Consider the following 21412-nt stretch of genomic DNA (forward strand, 5'->3'; position numbering starts at 1 on the left):
CCGTGTGGTGCCAGCGCTGGCATAGGGACAGGCTCACATCAGGTCTTCATTCCCCAGTGAGCAGCCTCCCTCTTCCCGCCCAGTTTCTGAAACCACCAGACAACAGAATATTTCCTGTCTGCATCCCACTTTCCCACAAACCTACAAGCCAAAGCTGTGCCAGCTCCTTTTAGCTCTCCTGAACTGACTCAGACTTTCCCAGACATTGGCAGGATACTATTGGCTGACTGCTATCAGACAGGGATTGCTGTGTAGCACTCTTCAAGGAAGGCAGAAGAGGAATTGTTTGAGTGTTATTGTATATTGTGATTGAGTGTAACCAGATTTATTTTACAGAGAGAGAAAAGGAGAATTTGGAAAATTCCTCTTTAAGACAAAAAAAAATTGCACACCAGAATCATCAAGAGTGATCTTTCCAAAATATTTTTTGGTGAATAACTACATTTTTTCCTACTGTTTCTTTTCATCCTTTGTCACTGCTTTTACTACCTTCTTCCCTTACTCATTATTTCTTTTCAGAGTTGCAGGCTACTCTGGGTGTCACTTAGCACTGCTGTTTGACATGAAGCTTGAAGTTTGGCTGTTCACTGTCCTGTGTGAGGGAAAAGCTGGACAGCTGGCACCCACATCACAACAGTTCAACCAGCCCTGCAGCTCCTTTGATAAGATCTTTTCCTTCTGCCAGACTTTGTTCAAATGATGGCTTTATTTGTACTGCTTTACCACAAGGAAGGCAAAAGAAAGGGTAAAAACAGGTTTACATCCTATGTAAAAAGCTCCTGAGACAAAATGACCCACATCTGAAATATGTAATAGTATCCCCAGATCCTCTTTGCTCACTGACCCTACAGTGCTAGTCATCTGGGTAAAATGCTTCCCACCCTAGGGATCAGACAATCTTTTGTATGCTATACAGAACCCCTCCAGGTTTTATCACTTTCTGATAACGTAACTGTTGTGTTCCCACTGTCAGCCAACCCTCCACTACGTGATCTGAGCCTTGCAAGGTAGGTCCAGAAGTCATCCCTAGCATCCTTGTGGAGCTATATAAGCTAGCAGTGATTCAGATGTTTATGTTGTTAAGATGTTATTCAAGCAGAAATTTAAAAGGTATTGAACCATGATCATCATAAAATTGTTTGAGTTGGAAGGAACCTTAAATATCATCTGGTTCCAACTCCCTTGCCATAGGCAGGGACATATTCCAGTAGACCAGGCTGCACAAAGCCCCATCCAATCTGGTCTTGAACACTTCCAAGAATGGAGCATCCTGGGATATGACCTGTTCTCTGGACAGCCTGTTTCAGGGCCTCACCCTCCTTATAGCAAAGAATTTCTTCCCAATATTTAACCTAAATTTACCCTCTTTTCCTTTTAAACAGTAATTCTTTCTTCTATCGCTATAGTCCCTGATAAAAGAGCCCCTCTCCAGCTTTCCTGTAGGTTCCCTATATTGGGGAGCCCAAAGCTGAATGCAGTAATCTGGGGGAGGTCTCACAAGAGAAAGATCATTATCAGAACCAATGCAGTGAAGACTGAGGAGCCTGGAGATTCTTTTCTCCCTCACTTTTTTTTGAGGTATTGGGGCTGCAGGCACAGCTTTCTCATCAGCCTTCTTCAGGCACAGCTTCTACCAACCATGAACATGGAGGGGAGTTCATAGCATGGTTTGATGGGAGACTTACAATGGATGTATTGAGGTAATGGGAAAACCCTTCTCATGCTAGGCTAACAACGCCTGTTCCCTGGACATACTGCTTTATGTTGTTCTCCCTGTTGTGTTTTACAAGTATTTAGTAAACCACACTAGCAATTTATACTGGGATGGTAAAGCTCTGTGGAGTAGAGGAAATTTGCTTCTCTTCTGCCTAGCATTACAAAAAGGTCACGGTTCCCACTACTAAACTAATGAAGTCATCTTTCTTAGAATCACTGCTTATAGTGGTGGACTTCAGGTAAGATAAGAATTCTAATGAATCACTCTCTTTCTCTTCTATGGTGTAATCTAATTGATATATGCTAAGGAACTTTAAGTGGGAAAGGAAACTGCCAAGGTCATCCTCACTTCTATGTTCCTTGTACCATACCTTAAAAATAATTCAGGCAAACAGACAAGTCCCATCCCACTACGGCTGAGATCAGACAAGAGTAGAATTTAATGAGAGAAAAGTTATGTTAAGCTAGAAAATAAAACCAAAGTGCTACAAACAGGCCGCAACTCTACTAGAGTACATTCCCAGAACCATTCTGCCTCTCAAAGCCAGCCCACTCTTCCTAGCAAGGGAAGGTTGACGTAGGATCTCATTTTATACAGTGCTAAGCTACTAGATCCTCTGTGGGGAATGAAGGGGAGCTGGGTAGAATTGCCAGGAGTTATAACTGCTGGTACTAGACAGATGGTATTTTATTTTCTAAGCAAGGTGCTGGGCTGATTTGTCACCAGCCTTCTGGCAGCAGCCATCTCAGGCCATCAGCAGGCTGGGTCCCCTGGCACCGCATTTCTTGTCAGGATGATATCTCTGTGGCCCAGGTCAGGGAAGGGAAGCCTTTAACTTGCCTACAGCCACTGCATTCCCTGCTGGACTTTGCTGATTTGGCTGTTTCTGACTATTTGCAGGTAACTAAGCACAGCACCTGTGTCCTTCTCAGAGTCCTCATCCATGGCTGTTTTCTTGTCACTACCAGTAAGCTGCAGGTTTATTTTCTCTTCCCTCAATGAGGAGTTTACAACCACCTCTTAGGCCCCGCTGTTTTCTCTAATTTGTACATACAAAGCACTGCTGTTAGTTGCAATTTAAAAGCCTCCAAGAGGAACAGTGCTATTTGTAAGGTTGAGGTTCTTGATTTGTATTGCTTACAAGCAGGAGAACCCTGCTTTGTGTTTGCATGGGCTGGCTGGATGTTAGGAGAACTCTGTGTAGTCCTCAGTGCCCCAACCCCTCTATTCTGTCCACTCGTCCCTTCTGTGATCTCACATCCACATCCAACCTCCGTATTCCATGTTTCTCAAGAAACCAGGGCTGTTTGGTCTCTGATGGTGTCAGCACATGGGGACAGGATCAGATGATGCTTTGTCTGTGAGAACCCCCAGGAATATCAGAGATTGATGCCAGATCTCTGGTGAGTGTTCTCCTTCCCTCTGGGTTGGTCCTGCAGGTTGTACAACTTTGTACAAGGAAGGCAGATTGCAGCATTTACAGTCAGAAGGAAGCTTAGCAAGAAATGAGTGCATTAGCCTTCTTAGTCTTCAGCAGATTCAGACTTCTCTACTGTCTATTTGCTCATAAGTTCCTCAATAACTTGTGGCTTGTGAACATACCAGCATTTAATGGGGCCTCAAATCAAGTATTCATTTGTCTGGACAAGTGGTGCCAAATTTGGCTCAACACTTACTATTTTATGCTATTTATGCTGAAGACTCCATAACCTTTCCTAAGGGTATAAAACCAAAATTGTAACACGAGGATTTCTGATGGAGGCTGAGCAGAACCTGGAGCGTGTTCAGAGAAGGGCAACAAAACTGGTGAGGGGCCTGGAGCACAAGTCTTATGAGGAGCGGCTGAGGGAGCTGGGATTGTTCAGTCTGGAGAAGAGGAGGCTCAGAGGAGACCTTATTGCACTCTACCACTTCCTGAAGGGGGGTTGTGGTGAGGAGGGGGTGGGCCTCTTCTCCCTGATAAATAACGACAGGACAAGAGGGAATGGCCACAAGTTGCGCCGGGGAAGATTTAGATTAGACCTGAGGGAACATTTTTTCTCTGAAAGAGTGGTCAGGCACTGGAATGGCCTGCCTAGGGAGGTGGTTGAGGCACCATCCCTAGCGCTGTTCAAGAAGCGTTTAGATGAGGTGCTAAAGGATTTGATTTAGTAGTTGGGTAGGGATAGTGATAGGAGGATGGTTGGACTAGATGATCTTGTAGGTCCTTTCCAACCTTATGAACCTATGAACCTCATAAATCTTTGCATGCCCTCATAAATCTTTGAAGTTTATTTAAACTACACTATGCATGAGGACTGCTCTGAATATAATACCTCCTATTTTATTATGTTGGCCCACAACATAAGAGGCAGCTGTTGCTAGTATGGCAATAGAACTGAACCTCCCAGTCAGTGTTCTGTTACACGCTGCTGCTGTGCGACAGATGGCAGCAGAGAGGCAGTCTGACAAAATGGTGTCTTGACTTGGGTGTGTGGATGAAGCAAAGGTGTGTCATTGAATTTCTCCACCCTTTGACATTCATTGATGCTTGCTGAACATTTGCAGTGGATGTGAGCACAGTGAAGCACTGGGTGATGAGTTTCAGCAGTGGCAACAGGACTGTGAAAGACAAGCTGCATTCCATCCAGATGGCCATGCACAGATGTCACATCACAAAATGAAGAGTGTCTGAAAGCGCTCATATGCAAAAATGACTAATGTTAGTGACTATGTTGAAGATTAGTATTTGGTAACTGAGAATTTGCTCTATTAAATTGTGTTACTGAGTTCTTTATATCTGATGTAGGCATTGTTTTGGAGTGACCTACATATTATGTATTATGTGGAGAGGAAGAAAAAGTTAATTCCTCCAAGGATAGGATATTTATAGCATTTTTTTTTCTCCTGGGTTCAACATGAACCTCCCAGCTAGTCCAATCATTAGAGGCCACAGCAGGGTTACATTTGGCTATAAAACAAAATCTGATGCACAAAGCAGTGGAGGGTTTGACCCCAAAGCGGAAGACCTGTCAGCTCTGATTTTGTTTCCAAAGTTTGTAAATATCTTTCCCTAACATAGGCCAAACAACAGTGGCAGTCCAGACCCTTGCTTGACTGTGGTTCTTGCCAACATTCTTTCTCTATTCCAGTCTGCTTATCCTGATATGGGCTGGGATACTGAAGATACTTTTGAGCTCTCAAAGAACAGCTTTGTTTTAAATTCCCTGGCCACTAGCCCTTGCTGTCACAAATCCTTGCTCTGGAGAACAACCTCTGTTTTAGGCAGACACCACTGATGGTTTCCAGAGGTTTGCCTACTTAGAGGTTTGATCTCCTAACAGGATATGGGAGTCTGCATGCCACTGCTGTACTTTGCCAGAGATATCTGCAGTTTTGGGATAGAGATAACTCTGACATATACGTAATAACATGAGCTCAGGTCCTATCCATGGATATGTGTTGTGCTGATCTCAGTAATACTGAGTATATACTGCTCACCCCTTGAAAAGTGTTCTTTCTAAGGACTGAAGAGCACAAGTCTTATGAGGAGCAGTTGAGGGAACTAGAACTGTTCAGTCTGAGGAGGGGAGGCTCAGGGGTCATCTTATCACTCTCTCCAACTCTCTGAAGGAAGCCCAGGTAACAGTGATAGGACAAGAGGGAATGGCCTCAAATTGTGCCAGGGGAGATTCAGGTTGGATGTTAAGAAAAATTTATTCTCTGAAAGAGTAGTGATGCATTGGAATGGACTGCCCAGGAGCTGATGGACTCACTGTCCCTGGAGGTGTTCATGAACAGTGTAGATGTGGCACTGTGTGACATGGTTTAGTAGGCATGCTGGTGGCGGGCTGATGGCTGGACTAAATGATCTTAGTGGTCTTTTTCAACCTTAGTGATTCTGTAATAACCTGAAACAACAGCTAGGGCCCATCCCAGGCACAGCCTGGCAGCACTGGTTGGTGCTGAGGTGGGGACAATGTGAATCCCATTAACCTAGTTGCAAGAGCACGTCTTTAAGGGAGTTTGGAAGAGGGTTACTGAGATCACCCTTCAGAGGAGTGGTGAGTGTCTTTCCCAAACAGGAGGGTAAACACCTGGGGTGGCATGAAGCATTACTCCGAAAATATGAGAAGCTTTTAACCTGAAGCAGAAACCAACTTCTAACAGGTGAGAGGTGATAAGCAGTGTGGATAAAGGATCAAAATGCTCCCTACCAGATGACAAAGGGGATTTTAATAGACATCAGAGCTCAGCTGAGTTAGATTTGACAATTTTGTATATTACTATGATACATAAAAAACATGTATTTAGTATGAAGAGCTGCAGTGGTGCTCAGTTTGATGTTTGCTTCTGGATGTTGTGCACAGCCAAACGAAGAATGAAACAGAATATTAAGAGCGTAGGCTCAAACAGGTCTTTTTCCCAGGAACTGTCTGGTTTCGGCATGAGGGGCCTCAGCTCTGCACGGCACGAGGTGCTCACAGTGTGCTTGCAGCTGATGAGATTGGTTTTGCAGAGCCGTGAGCAAACCACAGGAAAACGTGCTCCTGTGCTGGTGCTTTAACCTGCTGCCAACGAGGTTTGCCCGCACAGCCTGTTCTCTGCAAGGCGCTAACTAAACGTGGTTGCAGATCTGCAATACCTGTAGTGCAATTACGAACCGCTCGGGTCCACACTGGACTTTATGTGACGCTTTTCCAGGAGATTACAACTTCTGTAGGCTTCTGGAGAGCAGAGTGCAAACTTCTGTTTGAAAGCATGCCTCTCGGGCGGCCTAAGCCGTCCGCCCGGCGTGAGCCCGGCCCCAGCCCCACTCCGGCAGAGGCCATCCCACATGCCTGCCCCGACCTGCCGGGAGCGGCCCGGCGCGCAGCCAGGCCCGTAGCCAAGGCGCGGTGAGTGCCTGCGCGAAGGAAGCCGGGATTCGGGCCCCCAGCCTGTTGTTGGGCGGGGCCGGGCCGGCGCGTCGCCTAGCTAGGGCCGGGCTGGCGGAGGAGGCGGTGCGCTATGATAGGCACCGTGCTGTGCTACGGGCTGCTGCCGGCGGTGCGGCTCGTCCGGGCCCTGCGAGGTAACCTGGCCTCGGGCGGGAGGCGGCGGGCTCGGGGAGCGGCCGGGAGGGCGCGTGGGGCCCGGCCTTCCCTTCCCTCTGCAGCGCTCCGCTCCGGCCGCAGCGGCGTTGCCTCCCCGCGGGCGCTGCGCTGGGGCCGGGCCGGGCCGGGCCGGGCCGCGAGGGCCTCGGCGGCCTATACCCATCGGCGGCGGCCCCGCCAGGTCCTTCCCCAGCTCCGCGACCCTGGGTGAAGGGGACGGGGCCCTGGGCTGCCTCGGAGCCGCGCTGCGATCGGCCCGACACGTTTGGACACGGCCGGCTCTGAGGCCTGCTAGCCCTTCACTTGACTGTGTGCGGGTTTCACCTAGCTTCCCCGATCCAGCTGTGGCTTCACAGGCGTCGGTGCTGCGCTCGCATAGAGCCATCCTGGCTGAACCGGTTCTCGTCCGTGGCAGCCACTGCTGCAGGGCGGTCACGGCGACTGGCTGCTCCCGTGGCACTGTCTTACAAGCTACTATGGCAACCGCGTCTGTAACGATGTGTGGAAGTCCTGTGCTGGTATTTGTGACAGCTGTGAGCTTTGTTGCAGAAGCATAGAGAGGGCTGGTGGGTCTCAGTGCTCCATTTCTGATGCACGCAAAAAGCTTTGACACAGAAGATACCAGCAGTATAAGCCTACAGAGATATTGCTGACCCCTGTGTGTTACTGCTGTGGGTGACTGACTGTCGCAGGGGTACAGCAGGAAAAAGGTGATCTGTAGATGGCAGAAATCCCTAGTTAACAGCAGGGACTGCTATCTGCGTACAGTTTGTAGTAAAAGATGGATACCGTCATCTCTGATGTCGATACAGGTAGAAAGAGTGCCTACAGTTGTCTGCTTTACACACTGATACTCAGAAGTGTTATGTGAACAGCAGAATTTTTTTTTTTTGTCACAGATAGCAGTCATGAGGTGGTCATTAATTCTTATCAGGAATTCTTCTGTACATATGTTCTCTCTAATAAGGCTTTTAATCGATCATGTCTGTCCCCCTGCTTCTTTATTTTTCATCTCTTAATCACAGAACAGATTTTATTTTCTAGCACATTGTTGTGATATGTAACCATTTTCAATCATCTTAACTGAGTACTACATTTTACCAAATCTCTGGAAAGAAATGTGCTCTAAGTGGTCATCTTCAAGAACTTAGCTTCTTAACCCACGTACCCCATTATCTAACTTGTACAGATTGTGCCTTCAGATGTGTAGTTGAGAGCAGATGCAACTTTATCTGCACCTTTTAGCTTGGCTGACTGGCTGTGGTGCTGCCCAAGTTGGAATTGCACTTAGTAGTGTTGGTAAAGCCATTGTTGCACTGTGCAGTTTCAGTGTCTTTGACTAACAAAGCAAGTTATGGACTGTGATCTAACATTAAGAGACAAGATAAGTTACTCAGATTGTAACTGTTTTTCTTCAGAGAAGTCATTTGTTTGGGTTGCTATACTGAATGGTTAGATACAGCAAATTCATTAGAGGAAAGAAAGAGTGAATGAGAAAGGATTTTCATCTGTATTATGTTTTGTTTTTTTTTTTTTTTAATGGCAGATGCTTTTTTCACATGTCAAAAGAATGTGCTTCTGGCGAAGAGCACGTCCACCCAGATAGAAGGCGTCTTTGCTGCAACCAGAGGGAAGTTGGTCCAAGAAGAGCAAGAAGCCCTGCTCCAGCAGTGTCTGGAGGAAGGAACAGGGAGTTCATCAGCCAGTGAGAGTGCCCCAGTAGCGGAAAACGTATCAGCTGCAGCCACCAGTGCCTGGTTAGAAGGTTCAGAGCTATTGATGAGTAGCCTTAGCGACCTGAATTCAGCTCCAGAATTTGTGTGGTGTGCCAGTCAGCAGCTCACGGAGCTACGTGCCTTGACTTCTTCAGAACCACAAGATCATGCAGTGACTAAACTGGAAAAATTACCCATGCAAGAAACAGTGGCTGGAGTAGGCAGCACACCTTGGGCAGCTGTGGTGCCACAGGCAGATCACCGGACAGCTGACTGTGCCACTATCAATGTAGAAGGCCTGAATGAAGACCCAGCAGTGCTGGCGTGGGGTTTAGCAGGTGACACAGGCATGGTGCCAACAGAGCCCCCTGCCTGGCCTGCTCAGGATGCTGTGCAATTTTGCCCTTTCCCAGCGGAGGTACCCTACCATGGTCAGTGGCAACAGCTCTGGATCTAATGTTAGGAATTTATATTGTAGAGAACCTGGTTAGGTTTTTGTTTCTGGTTGAGGGGGTTAGGCCTGGGCTTGCTATCAGAGGGACATTGATCATATCAGAAGATACAGAATTGGCAAGATCCGCTAGTGAAAACCACAAAGTGAGCTTTTGCCGAGGACAGGCTGATCACAGCTAGAAGTCTCTGTGCTATTAGGCTGTCTGGATATTGATACATTATTTCTCAGGAGCTGTGCCTGAGAAGTGTAGAAAGCACTTGAAAGCTTGTTGAGTTTTTCTGTACACTCAACTCTGGTCTTCTGTTATCTTATCTTCAGTGTCACCTAACCAAAGTAATCCAAATAAAGCATCCAAAACCCAGGATGGATTAGAGTTAGGTTAGAGGCTCAAGTACCCGAGCTTAGGGAATGACATTAATATTCTGCATCCCAGAGAAACAAAGGTATCTGGAGGGTACCCAGAGTGGCTGTAATTTGGCTTTTTTATTTTATTTTTCCTTTGTAGAGATTCTGTGGAGAGACTGGGAGGATCTTTCTGTCCAGCCTTATGAGCTAGATCTAGGTTCAAAAAAAAATCCTCTCTTTGAATTTCGTGTCATGTCTTACAACATCCTTGCCCCGGACCTGGTGGAACAGGGCCATGGTCTTTACCTGCACTGTCATCCAGACATCCTGAACTGGGACTACCGCCTTCCAAATATTTTGCAGGAGATCCAACATTGGGATCCTGATGTGAGTATGACTTAAGCCCCCTCCATGATAGTATCACCGGAATTTGAATTTTTTGTTTGCTCTGATTGCATTGTGGTCATTCTTTTTTTTTTTTTTTTTTTTTAATTTTCTTTTAAGAGTGGGGAAATCCTAGGAAGATGCTGCCTACTTGGTAGCTGAGTGCTGATTTCTCTGAGACTATATGAGGCTTTGTGTATACAATTTTGCTGCCTATCTTGTTTTGACTGTTTTTTTTTTTTTTTTGTAGCATCTAATAATACTTAGGTAACAGGTTAACTTTATGAACAGCAGAAGTGGAGGAAGAGGAGGCAATATGTTTTTTGGGGGGAAGGGCTAGGTTTATAAGGAGGCACAGAAGATGAGGCCCACATAAAGAGAGCTTCATGACTTTCTCTATTCCTTGAGCCCTCTTTGCATGATGAAGGAACTTTGCCTGATAACTGAATGATAAGCTAATATGACCCGGAAAGTTATCGCTCTCTAGATGGGAATTACAGGACAGAGTTGCAATTGTGGCCTTTCTATTGCAGGATTAGTATGCAAGTATACTTTTGCACTTTCTTCCTTCCTCAAAACAAGGTAACTGGCAAATACTGTTGAAGCAAGTGAGGTCTCTGACTTCCTTCCAGGTTCTGTGTCTACAGGAGGTGCAAGAGAACCATTACAGGGAGCAGCTAGAACCAACATTTGTGAAAATGGGTATGTCCTGCTTTTATGTGTCTGTATTTCCAGCTCATGGGACTGGCCAAGCAGTGCTTCCTCTTCCATGTCTTCAAAGCATCCAGTCTTGAAAGAACTCTTCTTTTTTATTTGAGCTGCTGACCTTACTTCTGAACCACCTGCTGCCCCCTTTCATTTGTAACTGATCTTTCAATTTGAGGTCAGAGTAACAAATCTGCAGGGGTCCTAGAAGGACAAGGGGAAGGAAAAGACAAAGGATTATAAATGGTAGACAGTGATTACTGAGACACAGTTGGGTATAATGCTGCACCCAGAGCTTTATAAAAGGAGTAACTGTACGGTAGAAGGCATTGCACCTGAAGGAAGAAAGGTTGGAATCCGTGCTTCCCAAGCAGTGAGTCTTCTCTTATGTGCATTGCCTATTGCTAGGGGGAGCTGAGACCTTAAGGAATGCTGACAGGGGATAAAATATGCTCTGTGTTACTAAGCAAACAGTTCTTTACAAGTAGGGTTGCTTGCTGGCAGATGATGACTGATTGTTCTGTAGGTAGAGCCTAGATCTGTTGTAGAACACAGGGTGAAAATTAGCACAATGGGAATGCATAGGGGTTGAAGAAATAATCTGTCTAGACAGGCTGTTGGGTTGAATTGCATTCCTTCAAAATATAGTGGGTACCTCTTCTACAAGTCTGCTATGCTAACTTGCTGAACTTGAATGGAAAGAGAGCCTGAGTTAGCAGCCAGATTTGCTGTTTAATGGGAGATGGTTTCTTTTCAGGCTTCGCTTGCTTCTATAAACGGAGGACTGGGAGAAAGACTGATGGCTGCGCAGTGTGCTATAAGCAGAGCAGATTCCAACTCATCACCGTCCGCCCCATAGAGTATTTCCGACCTGGCCTTGATGTCCTCAATCGGGATAATGTGGGTTTGGTGCTTTTGCTGCAGCCCCTGCTCCCAGAGGCTCTTGATCTGAAGGCAGTCAGTCCTTTGTGCATTGCCAACACACACGTGTTGTTCAATCCCCGTCGAGGAGATATCAAACTTGCCCAGATGGCCTTGCTCTTAGCAGAGATTGACAAGATTGCAAAAACTGCTGAAGGTCACTACTACCCTGTCATTTTGTGTGGTGACCTGAACTCTGTACCTGACTCTCCGCTTTACAAATTCATCCGCAACGGTCGACTTTCCTACCAGGGAATGCCAGCCTGGAAGGTGGGTGTCAGGCAGAACGGGGATTGGGTGGCTCTTTACTGCATGCTGCAGGAGAAAAGCATGGCTGTATTCTTCCTCTTTCAAGAAAGAGTCCCAGTGTTAAACTTAATTATTCAGGACTCATCCCCAGTGCCTCCAGCAGTGCTGAGGAAAGCAGCAGATGAATGTGTGCATGTTGCCTCCAATACTGTTTTTTTGTTTGTTGCCAGAACAGTGATAACAGTTACTGACATTTCCTCTCTTTTGCCTCTTTGCAGGTGTCTGGCCAGGAAGACCTTTCCCAGCAGCTGCATTCTCGGAAGCTGCTGTCCCCGCTGTGGCCGAGCTCACTGGGTATAACAGACAACTGCCAGTATGTTACTGTGTGCCAGCCAAAGAAACAGGGTGAGCTCTAATGTGCACTGAGTATATGAGCTTGCTATGGACGGGGAGTCTGCAGGCTTGCTATCTCTCTGAGTAGCCAACACGTGTGTTATATGAGGCAATCAGCAGCAATTCTATTATTCTGTCATTTTCCTTGGTACTTGAATTAAATTCGGTTTTACTCTGCAGTATCTGCAGTCATATTTCTCTAGTCAGCAGCTGAGTATTCCAAGTGACCATTGCTCTACATAGCTTTTGTATTCCCAGGCCTAAGCTTTCATGCAATTGTAAACAGTGTTCAGCATCCACAGCTTTCAACTGCAGGTGTTTGTAAGAGCCATTTTGGGTAGTGTTTGCATACCAGTATTAGAAAATGCCAAGAACCCACTTTAATTGCGCACTATTACAATTACCTGCTGTAGTTGTTCTTTACTATTTCTAAAGCAGATTATAAAAAAGAGGCCACACTAAATATTTTCTATTGTAAGCTTGGATATAAAATGTGTATTCAACCTGATTTGCAGAACCGTTCTTTCCTTTTAGGCAGACATGAGTTTCCTTGAGTTGAAAGCTCACTGATCTGCTTAAAAATCCCTTAAACTTATAGTGCTTCAGGGGGAACATTCTTAATTTGTCTCATCAAGGTGCTGACCATGATGGATGCATTGGCTAAAAGAGCAGAACAGAGCACAGTTACTGCTATGCTAAGTTTATTAAGTGATTCCTATTCTCATGGTGTAAGGGTACTTGGTATGAAACTTGCTATAAATGTGACTTTGCTGCAGATATTTTATTGTATTATTTATTGAAATTGTGTTTTGTTCTGCAGACAGACGTAAATACAGCCGAGACTTCCTGCTCCAGTTCCATTTCTGTGATATTGCCTGTGAACGACCACCAGAGCTGGTCTTCTTGGAAGGTGTGACAGATGCTAAACCAGGTATTAATGGGGGTAGTTTTCAGCTCATGACTCTCCTAGATGTATCGTGATGAAAAACAGCTGGAGGTAATACCTGGTACAAAAAGGGGAAGACAGAAGAATAGTGTTCTGTGGCTGTGTGATTATGAATGGATTCCATGAGGGCTCAGAGCATAGTCTTACTGCAGCACTGACAGTGTTTCTGCACACTGGGTTTCAGACTCTTCTGGAGACTACTAATAAAGACTTTTTTTTTCCCCTCCAATTTAAGATTTTTGTTGCAGGAGAATAAATCTGAAGACCATAACATCACAGTGGCTGCAACACTGATGACTCTGGATGCTTATACCCAGTAAACACTGCCTCACACCTGGGCTTTGTTGCATAACTGATTTTGCTCTCTCATTTCTATTCTGCCTTTTAAGTGAGTCTTTGTGTAAGCTGTAGGCTAAGGCAAATGAACTTTCTTCAAGACTGTAGGTTGAGTCACCTTGGGTTTTGATAATATGAAATGCTTTAATGACATGTCCTTATTAGGACACAATATGGCTATAGTGATCTGCTCTCAGCATGTTTCTGTGAATCTTATTTTTTATTAACATGGCCTTGACTGAAAGTTATCTGTTCTTCCTGGGCAAAAGGATTTATTTTGTCTCAGGAGATGTTTTTCAGACTTGGAATAAGCAGCCCGTTCCAGTATCTGTAGGTGTGTCTGAAATCTCTCTGCTCCTTTGCAGACCCCCCTCCATACTGGCCCAAGCACGCTGCTCCAGTGAATGACCCTGATCTCCAGATGTTCATCCCAAGGTAATATGATGCACTTTCTGTGGCCTGCCATTTCACCTCCTGCAGCTCTGAAAAGCTGCTTGAAGTAAAGACTGAAATAATCATGAAGGTCCACCCAGGTCCCAGCGACTAGGTGATATTCTGGCAGCATTGGGTTGATGAGGTCAAGAATGAAAGGTGTAGACAGGACTCTGTATTGGATTTGAGATAAGTTTATGGTCTGCTTTGTGCAAGTGGAGTAAATAATTCTGACTGTCTCTCTGTACATTTTTGCAAATTCAGAAATAGTTTGGAGACTTGAGTCAGTAAGGGAACTTTCAGCTTCGCCTGTGTCATCAGCATGGGAACTTCCAGCTTCAGCTGTGACTGCAGCACTGAATGCTGCATCATCCTCTTTCCTTTCTTGGTAAATCCTGGCTGTTCACTTGCAGGTCTGCAGGCATTATCCAGCACGGCCTCAACCTGACCTCTGTCTACAGCCACTTCCTGCCACAGAGGGGATGCCCTGAGGTCACAACCATGCCCATGGGGCTCGGTGCCACCGTTGATTATATCTTCTACTCAGCAGAGCCTGTGATGAATGGAAGCAGAGGGGGTGAGTGTGCCAGTGCAGGGGTTGTCCCTGTGGTGTTGGAAGAGGGCTATCAGTGTAACACAGCATAGCTCTGCGCTGGACAGAGCATTTTGTTAATCTGGGGTAGATCTACGTGGTAACTTTGACTGAAGTGATGCACAAAGTAGAAGCAGCATGTCTTCTCAAGATACCTGAGCACAGTGTTTGTCTTCACTGTGGAAAAACTGAAGCTGCTCAGATGAGATTCATGTAGACTTCTGAGGAAGCCAGAGCAGAATGCATTCTTCTTCCTTTGTCCAGCTATTTGTGCTCCTGGTAATAAGCAGTGCTGAGCCCTAAGTTCAGGGCTCGGACTTAAGGTCTGACTGAGACCAGACCACACATTGTCTTTTGAAGGAGGTGACTCTTGTTAAAATGACAGCACCTCTCTACTACCTGAAATGGGAGTTAGGTTGATGGAAGATGCATGTAAATGCATCCAGGAACTGCCTTGGAGCTGGTTTTGGACCACATCAGGATTAACTTTGGGGAGGAGGTTAGGAACTAAGAGGTTAGTTCCTCCTCAGTGGGGAATTAGAAACTATCTTTAGGACTTACAGGAAGTTCCTTTCATTCCACTTGAAACAACTACCTGGTGAATTCAGCATCTGCTGGATTTCTGTGCCTGCAAACATATGAAGCCATTGAACTGCAGTGTTATAGAATGCTCACTGCTTTCATATCCAAGCTCATAAGTGCATGCAGTGTTTGTACAGGTTGTCTTTCTTCATCGGGGAAAGGATTGGAAACCACTGGCAAGCATCCCTCTGTGAGTCTATAGAGTTAATATGCAGCATTAGTCTACAGCTGATGTTTCCTTCCACTTTATCAGATTGCAGGCTGTACCGAGATGGAGTCCTGAAGCTGCTTGGCCGCCTTTCCCTTCTCTCTGAAGACATCCTGTTGCTGGCAAATGGCTTACCAAATCCGTTTTGTTCATCTGATCATCTCTGCCTGCTGGCTAGCTTTGGCTTGGAGATCTCCAGCCTCAGAGAGGGTTAGTGTTGGTAACCCTTTTCCTAAAGAAAATATACTCTGAATATAGCAGTTTGAGAATCTGGATGTACAGCCAGCTTGCAAGAATACTCTTTTATTTGACGTGCCTGAAGAATCCCTTTCTGTCCTCATGCCCTCATAAAAAAAGTAGGGATAAGAAAGCTGGAGCCCTTTCTGTTGGTATTCTGTGGGTCTCTGCAAACCTGTGTTGCAACACAGTTGTATTCAGGCATTATCGTCTCCTAAAGGGATCCTTGTTCCACAGCTTAATTTCACAGATGTTTTAGTGCTGCAGGAACCAACATTGCTCCCATATTTATTTGTCCCTTGGTAAGTTCTTCGAGGACCTGGGAAATACAGATGGACTGCTGTCTGCTTCTGGCTACCAAGTAGCAGGGCATCTATACACCAGAATGATGTTTCTTTTAATTTCTGAATGATAGTTCATGAAGCATGGTCTTTAGAAACATGGTGTTGCTTTTGAGAGTGGATCTGCTAACTGCTTATAAATAGGTTTTTCTTAATAATGGTAAGGGCTGTGTTGCTGGCAGAAGAGCTTGTGTAGTTAAGTAGTTTCAGCAAGATCATTCCAGTGAATATCAGGTGAAGAAAATTGTCTGGTAAGGTATGACAACCCCAAAGCCTGTATCTCTGGAGGCTCTTAAAAGAGAGATAAAAATTGGAAATGTGTTAGAGGAAGCAGAAACATCAAACAGAACAGTTGAAGGTATTCTCACTGCCCCTACCCTTCTTCTTTGTCCTCTCAATTCCGTTTTACCTCTCAGGGGGCAGACAGCTGACCAGTAGCACCCTGCTGGGCCAGGCTATAGGCTTTCTGGGGCTAGCTATGCTTAGGTAGGTAGAATCCATAGGACTGGCTCTTGTCTCTGAACACATGCTGGGAGGGACGGGAAGGCTGTTTCCTTGGAGGCAGGACTGTCAGTCTTTCAGTGTCCTCTTGGTGTACTTTCCTCTGCTTGTACAGTACCAAATAAAAAACAAAACTGTACCTGGTCCTGAGGCAAATTGCCTTGTTTTAGCCTGAGTTTTGGTGCTCAGTTCTGCTATAAGAAAGGAGAGCAATATTGGACAAATGTGTCCAACCTTCTGTTCGCGAACAGGGCACAGAGGTCTTGTCCTGCCTCAGGTTTTTTTGAGAGGGTATGAAAAGACCTGAAATGTCATTTGCTCTTTCTGTGTTATACTGGGCAATTTTCATATTTTAAATGTTAACTTTCTTTTTTGAAAAATAAAATTTTTCTAATATAATGAAAAACACAAAGTTACTGCAGCACCTTGTGCTCCTGGCAGCTGAACCCTTTGAGGAGATGCTCAGCAAGGCTTTGCTGGCTGGGATGTGAAAGGGGAGAACGTAAATTAGCTACACAAGATAGTAGTAATGAAGGATGAAGAGAGGAGGGAAAAGTGTGTTTAGATGTTTCCCATCATGTCTTCACGTCACAGAGGTCTATTTGGCATCATTGCAAAATGGGTTCAGGAACTGTCCCCCTCTTTCCAAGAAATCAAATACTGTTGATCCTTTACAGCTTATTTCTGTGAACTGTTCAGAAGACATGGGGCATGCGCTCTGTTCCAACCCCATACAGTTTCTAAGAATTGTGTGTCCCCTTCTGACCCCTGCTACATGGTGTTGTACTTAACTGGTGATGTGTGGATGGCTTTTGCTACCCCAGCTTGGATAATATGTGCAAGAGTCTTCATAACTGAACAGGAATCTGGAGGTAAACAAGCTTGCTGCTTTGCTCACCCTAAATTTCAAAGGTAATGGTTCTGGTATGGTCCTGGTGTTTGTAACTGGGGAGGGATGCCAAGCTGTGTATTTATGTGGATGTTTTTTTCTTAGAGTTGCTCTAATGTCTTCAAGTACTCTAACTCTGATTTTATAATTGGTTTTATAATCAGTTTTATTTGTGCAAGGGGGAGAGAAAAGAGATCTGTGCAACTGAGAGCTTTACTTTTCCACCAGGCTGTTTGAAGGTTGCCACATAGCGGTCTGGTTGCAGATAACTCCCTCCAGATGTAACCTTGTAAAGGAAAACTTGAGACATTGAATGTTTAAAAACAACCGACCCAAAGCAAAACAAAAAACACTGTGACATGTCCTGCTGTCACTTAACACTGTGACTGTTTGCTTTGGTTGTAACTGCTGGCCCAGTCTGATAGCCAGTTCATGATGGGTGTGTGTGTGTGTGTGTGTGTGTGTGTGTGTGTGAGACCCTCTGCCCCTTCTACTCAGACCCTGAAGCTGTACAGTATGCTGTCAGGTGAGCTGATAGCTCAGGCACTTTGCCACTTCTGTGATGTAGCTGAGCTTGAACATCACAAATACTTATTCCGTTCTGTTTAAACCAAAGAGTTTTCTTTTGGGTAACTTGCATGAGCACATCTCTCAGGGAGGTTTAAGTTCCAGCTACATTTTGCTGGGAAATCTGTTTCACAGGTCAGTCTAACACTTCGATTTTCAGTATACATGGAACTGTACAGTAAGGACTTGGAATACTTAATTTGCTAAACACTGTTTATATGGATTCAAGTGCTGAGAAACCCCTGGACGATGCGCACAAATCTTCTGCTTCTCTCTGAAGGTTAGAAGGCTCCCAGATTCCTGCAGCTCTCAGAGCCATGGCTGTCTTGTTTTTCTTGGGCATTCATAGATGAAACTGTTTCAGAAATGCAGTTTCAATAGTTGATTGCTGCAGTTGTTTTGATCACTGTTCCTGAAGCTCTGGTGTAGACCCCTACAGACTTGACCTGTTTCAGGGAAGAAAAATTCCTGTTCTAGAGCAATTCAGAGTTAACATCAAATGGATCTGGAGACCTTTGGATGCCCCTGGCTGTTGGAAGCTGTAGGGAAAGTTTGTAGATGGGATGGATGGAAATAGGCCCTGCCACTCACACAGCAAGTATTACATAGTTGTAGGGGAAAACAATGCATTCTCTGATGCTTTGAGAATGTCACATAGTGAAATAACAAGGGACTCTGGTAATCAGCAACTTGTGATGGGAAGCAGAATTAAGATTCCAGATGTAGCAGTTAACACTGTATCTTGATGGAAAAGTGTAACTAGTTGTCATTTACGTAGTTTTCTGGTAAGTTCTGGAGAAGCCTGTAAATGGTTATGAAAGTGAAACAGGAACACCTGCTATAGCCAGAAGAGGGAAGTGGTCTTCCTATATCGTCTTTGCAGTAGTGATGTAGAGCTCAGGGAGATTGGTAATTATGGAAAGGGATGCCAGAGATCACTGGCAGTGTGCATAAATATCCTGTTATGTCCTAAGCTGCTAAGGAACATGCAGCTGTAGAGGCAAACAAAGATTTGACGACAGCTTAGAATGCAACACAGCTGCTAGGCTGTATTTAATTATGCCATGTAGATAGAAGTTGGACTTCCTTCTCTTTCTCAGTCTTAAGTTCATCACTTTGGGAAGATGCCCTTTGTAGTCAGTTTTTCCAAAATATATGGGATAGGAGGAGTAATAAACAGTATAATTGCTCCAATTTCTGTCCTTTTGTCAAAAAATGAACCTTGGCTGCTGCCTGAGGTCTTCTTTTTCTGCATCTTTTTCTTATGAGGTATCTTTCCAACAGCTGTTTTCCCATGACATTGGATGTAAGATCCAATTATCTTTTAAAGTTACTGTTGTTTATTTTTCTGCAGCTGTATTTTTTCACTTAGAAGCTTTGGGAGAATTATTTAGGGCTAAGTCATATTTAAAACTCATTATTTTAATAGTGTCAAGCTGTAAGTGGCTTCCTTACCTCCTATCTCTGAGGAATTCAGTGGGAGGAGTGGGAACTTTGAAACCAGCGCTTAGATAGGAGTAACTCTTGTTAAATTAAAAAAAGTCAAGATTAACTGTTAGTGCCCTGTATTGCAACCTTCTTTGTAAGGCACAGGAAAACAGAGGACCTTCATTCCTCTCCTTTAAAGAGTCTGGTAGAGGACCTGAGAAAAGATGATGCTCTTTCAAAGATAGATCAAGGCATGCTTTGTGCTCTTACTGATTTTGAGTGATGTTCTTATAGCACCTTGCAGATCAGGGCTCTGCTGGAGTGCAATTTCTCCTCCCAGTTTTTACCACCTCACTAATGAATGTTTACTGTATGTACTGTTGGGACTCTGCAAACAGCCAGCGTTCATCCAAATACCAGTCCTTTCATTAGGCTTCCCATTGTGCAAGTTAATTGAACTGCTGCCTGTGGACACCTCCTTACATCACTGTACCTGCCTGGCTTGTGGTGTTTTTCATAGCCCTGTCACTGGGATGCACAAGGGAGATGATTGCTGCCATTTACTGCATAGTGTCTCGAAGTCTGATATGAGTTTCTGTAGAGAACTCACCATCTGTAACAAGAACAGATAGGTGACTGAACAGCCCATGTTCTTCAAGTTCCTTGCTTTTGTCAGTTGTATGAGCTTGGCTCTTCTGCTAAGGTGAACTATCTGCCACTTTCCACTGAAAACATCATTCTAGCCTTGAAGCTCTTTTTATTTGTTTACTTCACATCTAGCCTGCATGTTCTTGTGCTCTAAGGGAATAGGAATGCTGTATAGTGGAGCTGGAAAATTTTTCTTAACCATGGTTAGACAAACACAGCGACTTTCAAGGTGCTGAGGTGGCAACAAGCAAAAAACTGAGCTAGAAGTTGGCATGCAGTAGAACAAAAGATGCATTTGTTCCATCCAGTCTCTCCTTTTACACACAAAAAAGACAGCATCAAGCCTTGTTTGTTTTTTTACTTTTTTTTTCTTTTTTTAAGTCTACATTGGCAGTCTGCTGCCTTCTCCAGCAGTCTTAAGTTTGTTCATTTTCTGACCACTTTCAGGAGCTGCTCCTGAACTGGGATTTGAATGCAGTATTCTCCCTCTTCCCCAGCCCACAAAATAATAATAATAATAATAATAATAATAATAATAATAATAATAATAAAGTGGGTGTCAATGATGTATTGGAATTAGGATGGAAGTCACTGCCAAAATGAAAATATAAATCAGGAAATCCAACTGAACTGAATTGATTGAAGTTTCTAATGGCCTGCTAGCTGAAGGATGTCATATGCCTTCTCATAATCCTGCAGTCCCTGTATGTGTGGTCCTTCTGGGCTAATTCCTGCTTTCCCATGGATCTCTGCACGCTGCTGTGCACGCGAGATCCTTACGTTTTGCAGTCTCTGGCTTCTCAGCATAGTAGAGGACAGTGCTTTTTGGTGGCGGTGTTTTACCTTTTTCATTTGATTCGATTAATGCTTTTAACTGCTTTTGCCAACGAAGGTTTTTCACTGCTGTCCAAGTAGTATAATCTGAATTAAAAACTAGAATTCCAGGAGCCATCTGCATCAGGGGATATCCTGATCTAAGAACCAGCAGAACATTTTCCTCTCAGCTTCAGCCCAGTCACTCTTCTGCCTTTTCTACCCCTACAGACACGTGGGTCAGGTTACTTGCTGGGGTTAGCCCACTTTTGGTGAAATCTTTAAGATGTGAGACAGAGAGTATTTTCAGTGAAGCATTTGAAGTAGAGGTTTATTCTTTGCTGTTTTTAAACGTTTAAAGATCAATAACAGAGCATGGAGCAAGAACCTTTCTGCTGCTGCTGAAGTCTGTTCCTACTGTCTGGCTTAGACACAGACTATAAGTTCTTAAGATGTGATTACTTTCTCTTGTCCATTCACACCACCTACTAGGTACTGTGTGATTACTTCCCTTTGAGACAGAAATTGTTTGTATAATTAACTTAGCTAAGAAAAACTACTGCATGTGCCATACTTTGGAGTGACAGGGTAGGGGGGATGTTTATTGTTTTCTACTGCAGTTGCAGATACTGTAAGCTTGCTTGCCTACATCCTTACTGCTCATTTCCCCACAGAAGAGGTATGTTTCGCCTGAATGATGAAAGCCTGAATAAAGCTGGATCCCACTTGCTGGGGAAATGCACTGAATGTTGCAGCTGACTGTCCTTTGTTAACCCAGAATTTGTCTGAGAGGCCCTGGTGAGGTCATCAGTCTGGAAGGCCACTAAACTTCAGCGCTTAAATGGAATTGCTTTTCTGGCCAGGAAGGGAAGTTTGATCATATGTTGAAGAGCAAAATAGTGCAAGCAGAGGCTTGTGTTAACTCTCAGAATAT

The 21412-nt window shown here is 44.6% G+C and overlaps 1 protein-coding gene across 3 annotated transcripts; it reads left to right on the forward strand.

Moving 5' to 3' along the window:
• Positions 1-6698: 6698 nt before the first annotated feature.
• Positions 6699-20183, forward strand: ANGEL1 (angel homolog 1). Of its 3 annotated transcripts, XM_065752050.1 has the most exons (12): positions 6699-6770; positions 8339-8938; positions 9467-9693; positions 10323-10392; positions 11153-11586; positions 11844-11970; positions 12779-12889; positions 13606-13675; positions 14086-14249; positions 15100-15264; positions 16811-17045; positions 19560-20183. In XM_065752050.1, the coding sequence occupies exons 1-12, from the start codon at positions 6707-6709 to the stop codon at positions 19606-19608; spliced, it is 2316 nt and encodes a 771-aa protein (XP_065608122.1). In that variant the 5' UTR covers positions 6699-6706; the 3' UTR covers positions 19609-20183. The 3 variants fall into 3 exon arrangements, with proteins under 3 accessions (XP_065608122.1, XP_065608131.1, XP_065608139.1); XM_065752059.1 differs by lacking the exon at positions 16811-17045; XM_065752067.1 differs by lacking the exons at positions 15100-15264; positions 16811-17045 and having other exon boundaries at positions 19560-19605.
• Positions 20184-21412: the final 1229 nt, after the last annotated feature.

The sequence above is a fragment of the Cyrtonyx montezumae genome, unplaced genomic scaffold (genome assembly GCF_038088225.1).
Source record: "Cyrtonyx montezumae isolate F1298 unplaced genomic scaffold, pur_monq_1.0 scaffold_10, whole genome shotgun sequence".
NCBI lineage: Eukaryota > Metazoa > Chordata > Aves > Galliformes > Odontophoridae > Cyrtonyx > Cyrtonyx montezumae.

Excerpts from the sequence above, each read along its gene's own strand:
- ANGEL1 (XM_065752050.1), top strand. The coding sequence starts at position 6,707 with ATGATAGGCACCGTGCTGTGCTACGGGCTGCTGCCGGCGGTGCGGCTC. Across the intron at positions 14,250-15,099 it reads GATGAATGGAAGCAGAGGGG|ATTGCAGGCTGTACCGAGAT; the intron begins GTGAGTGTGCCA and ends CCACTTTATCAG. Across the intron at positions 15,265-16,810 it reads GATCTCCAGCCTCAGAGAGG|CTTATTTCTGTGAACTGTTC; the intron begins GTTAGTGTTGGT and ends GATCCTTTACAG.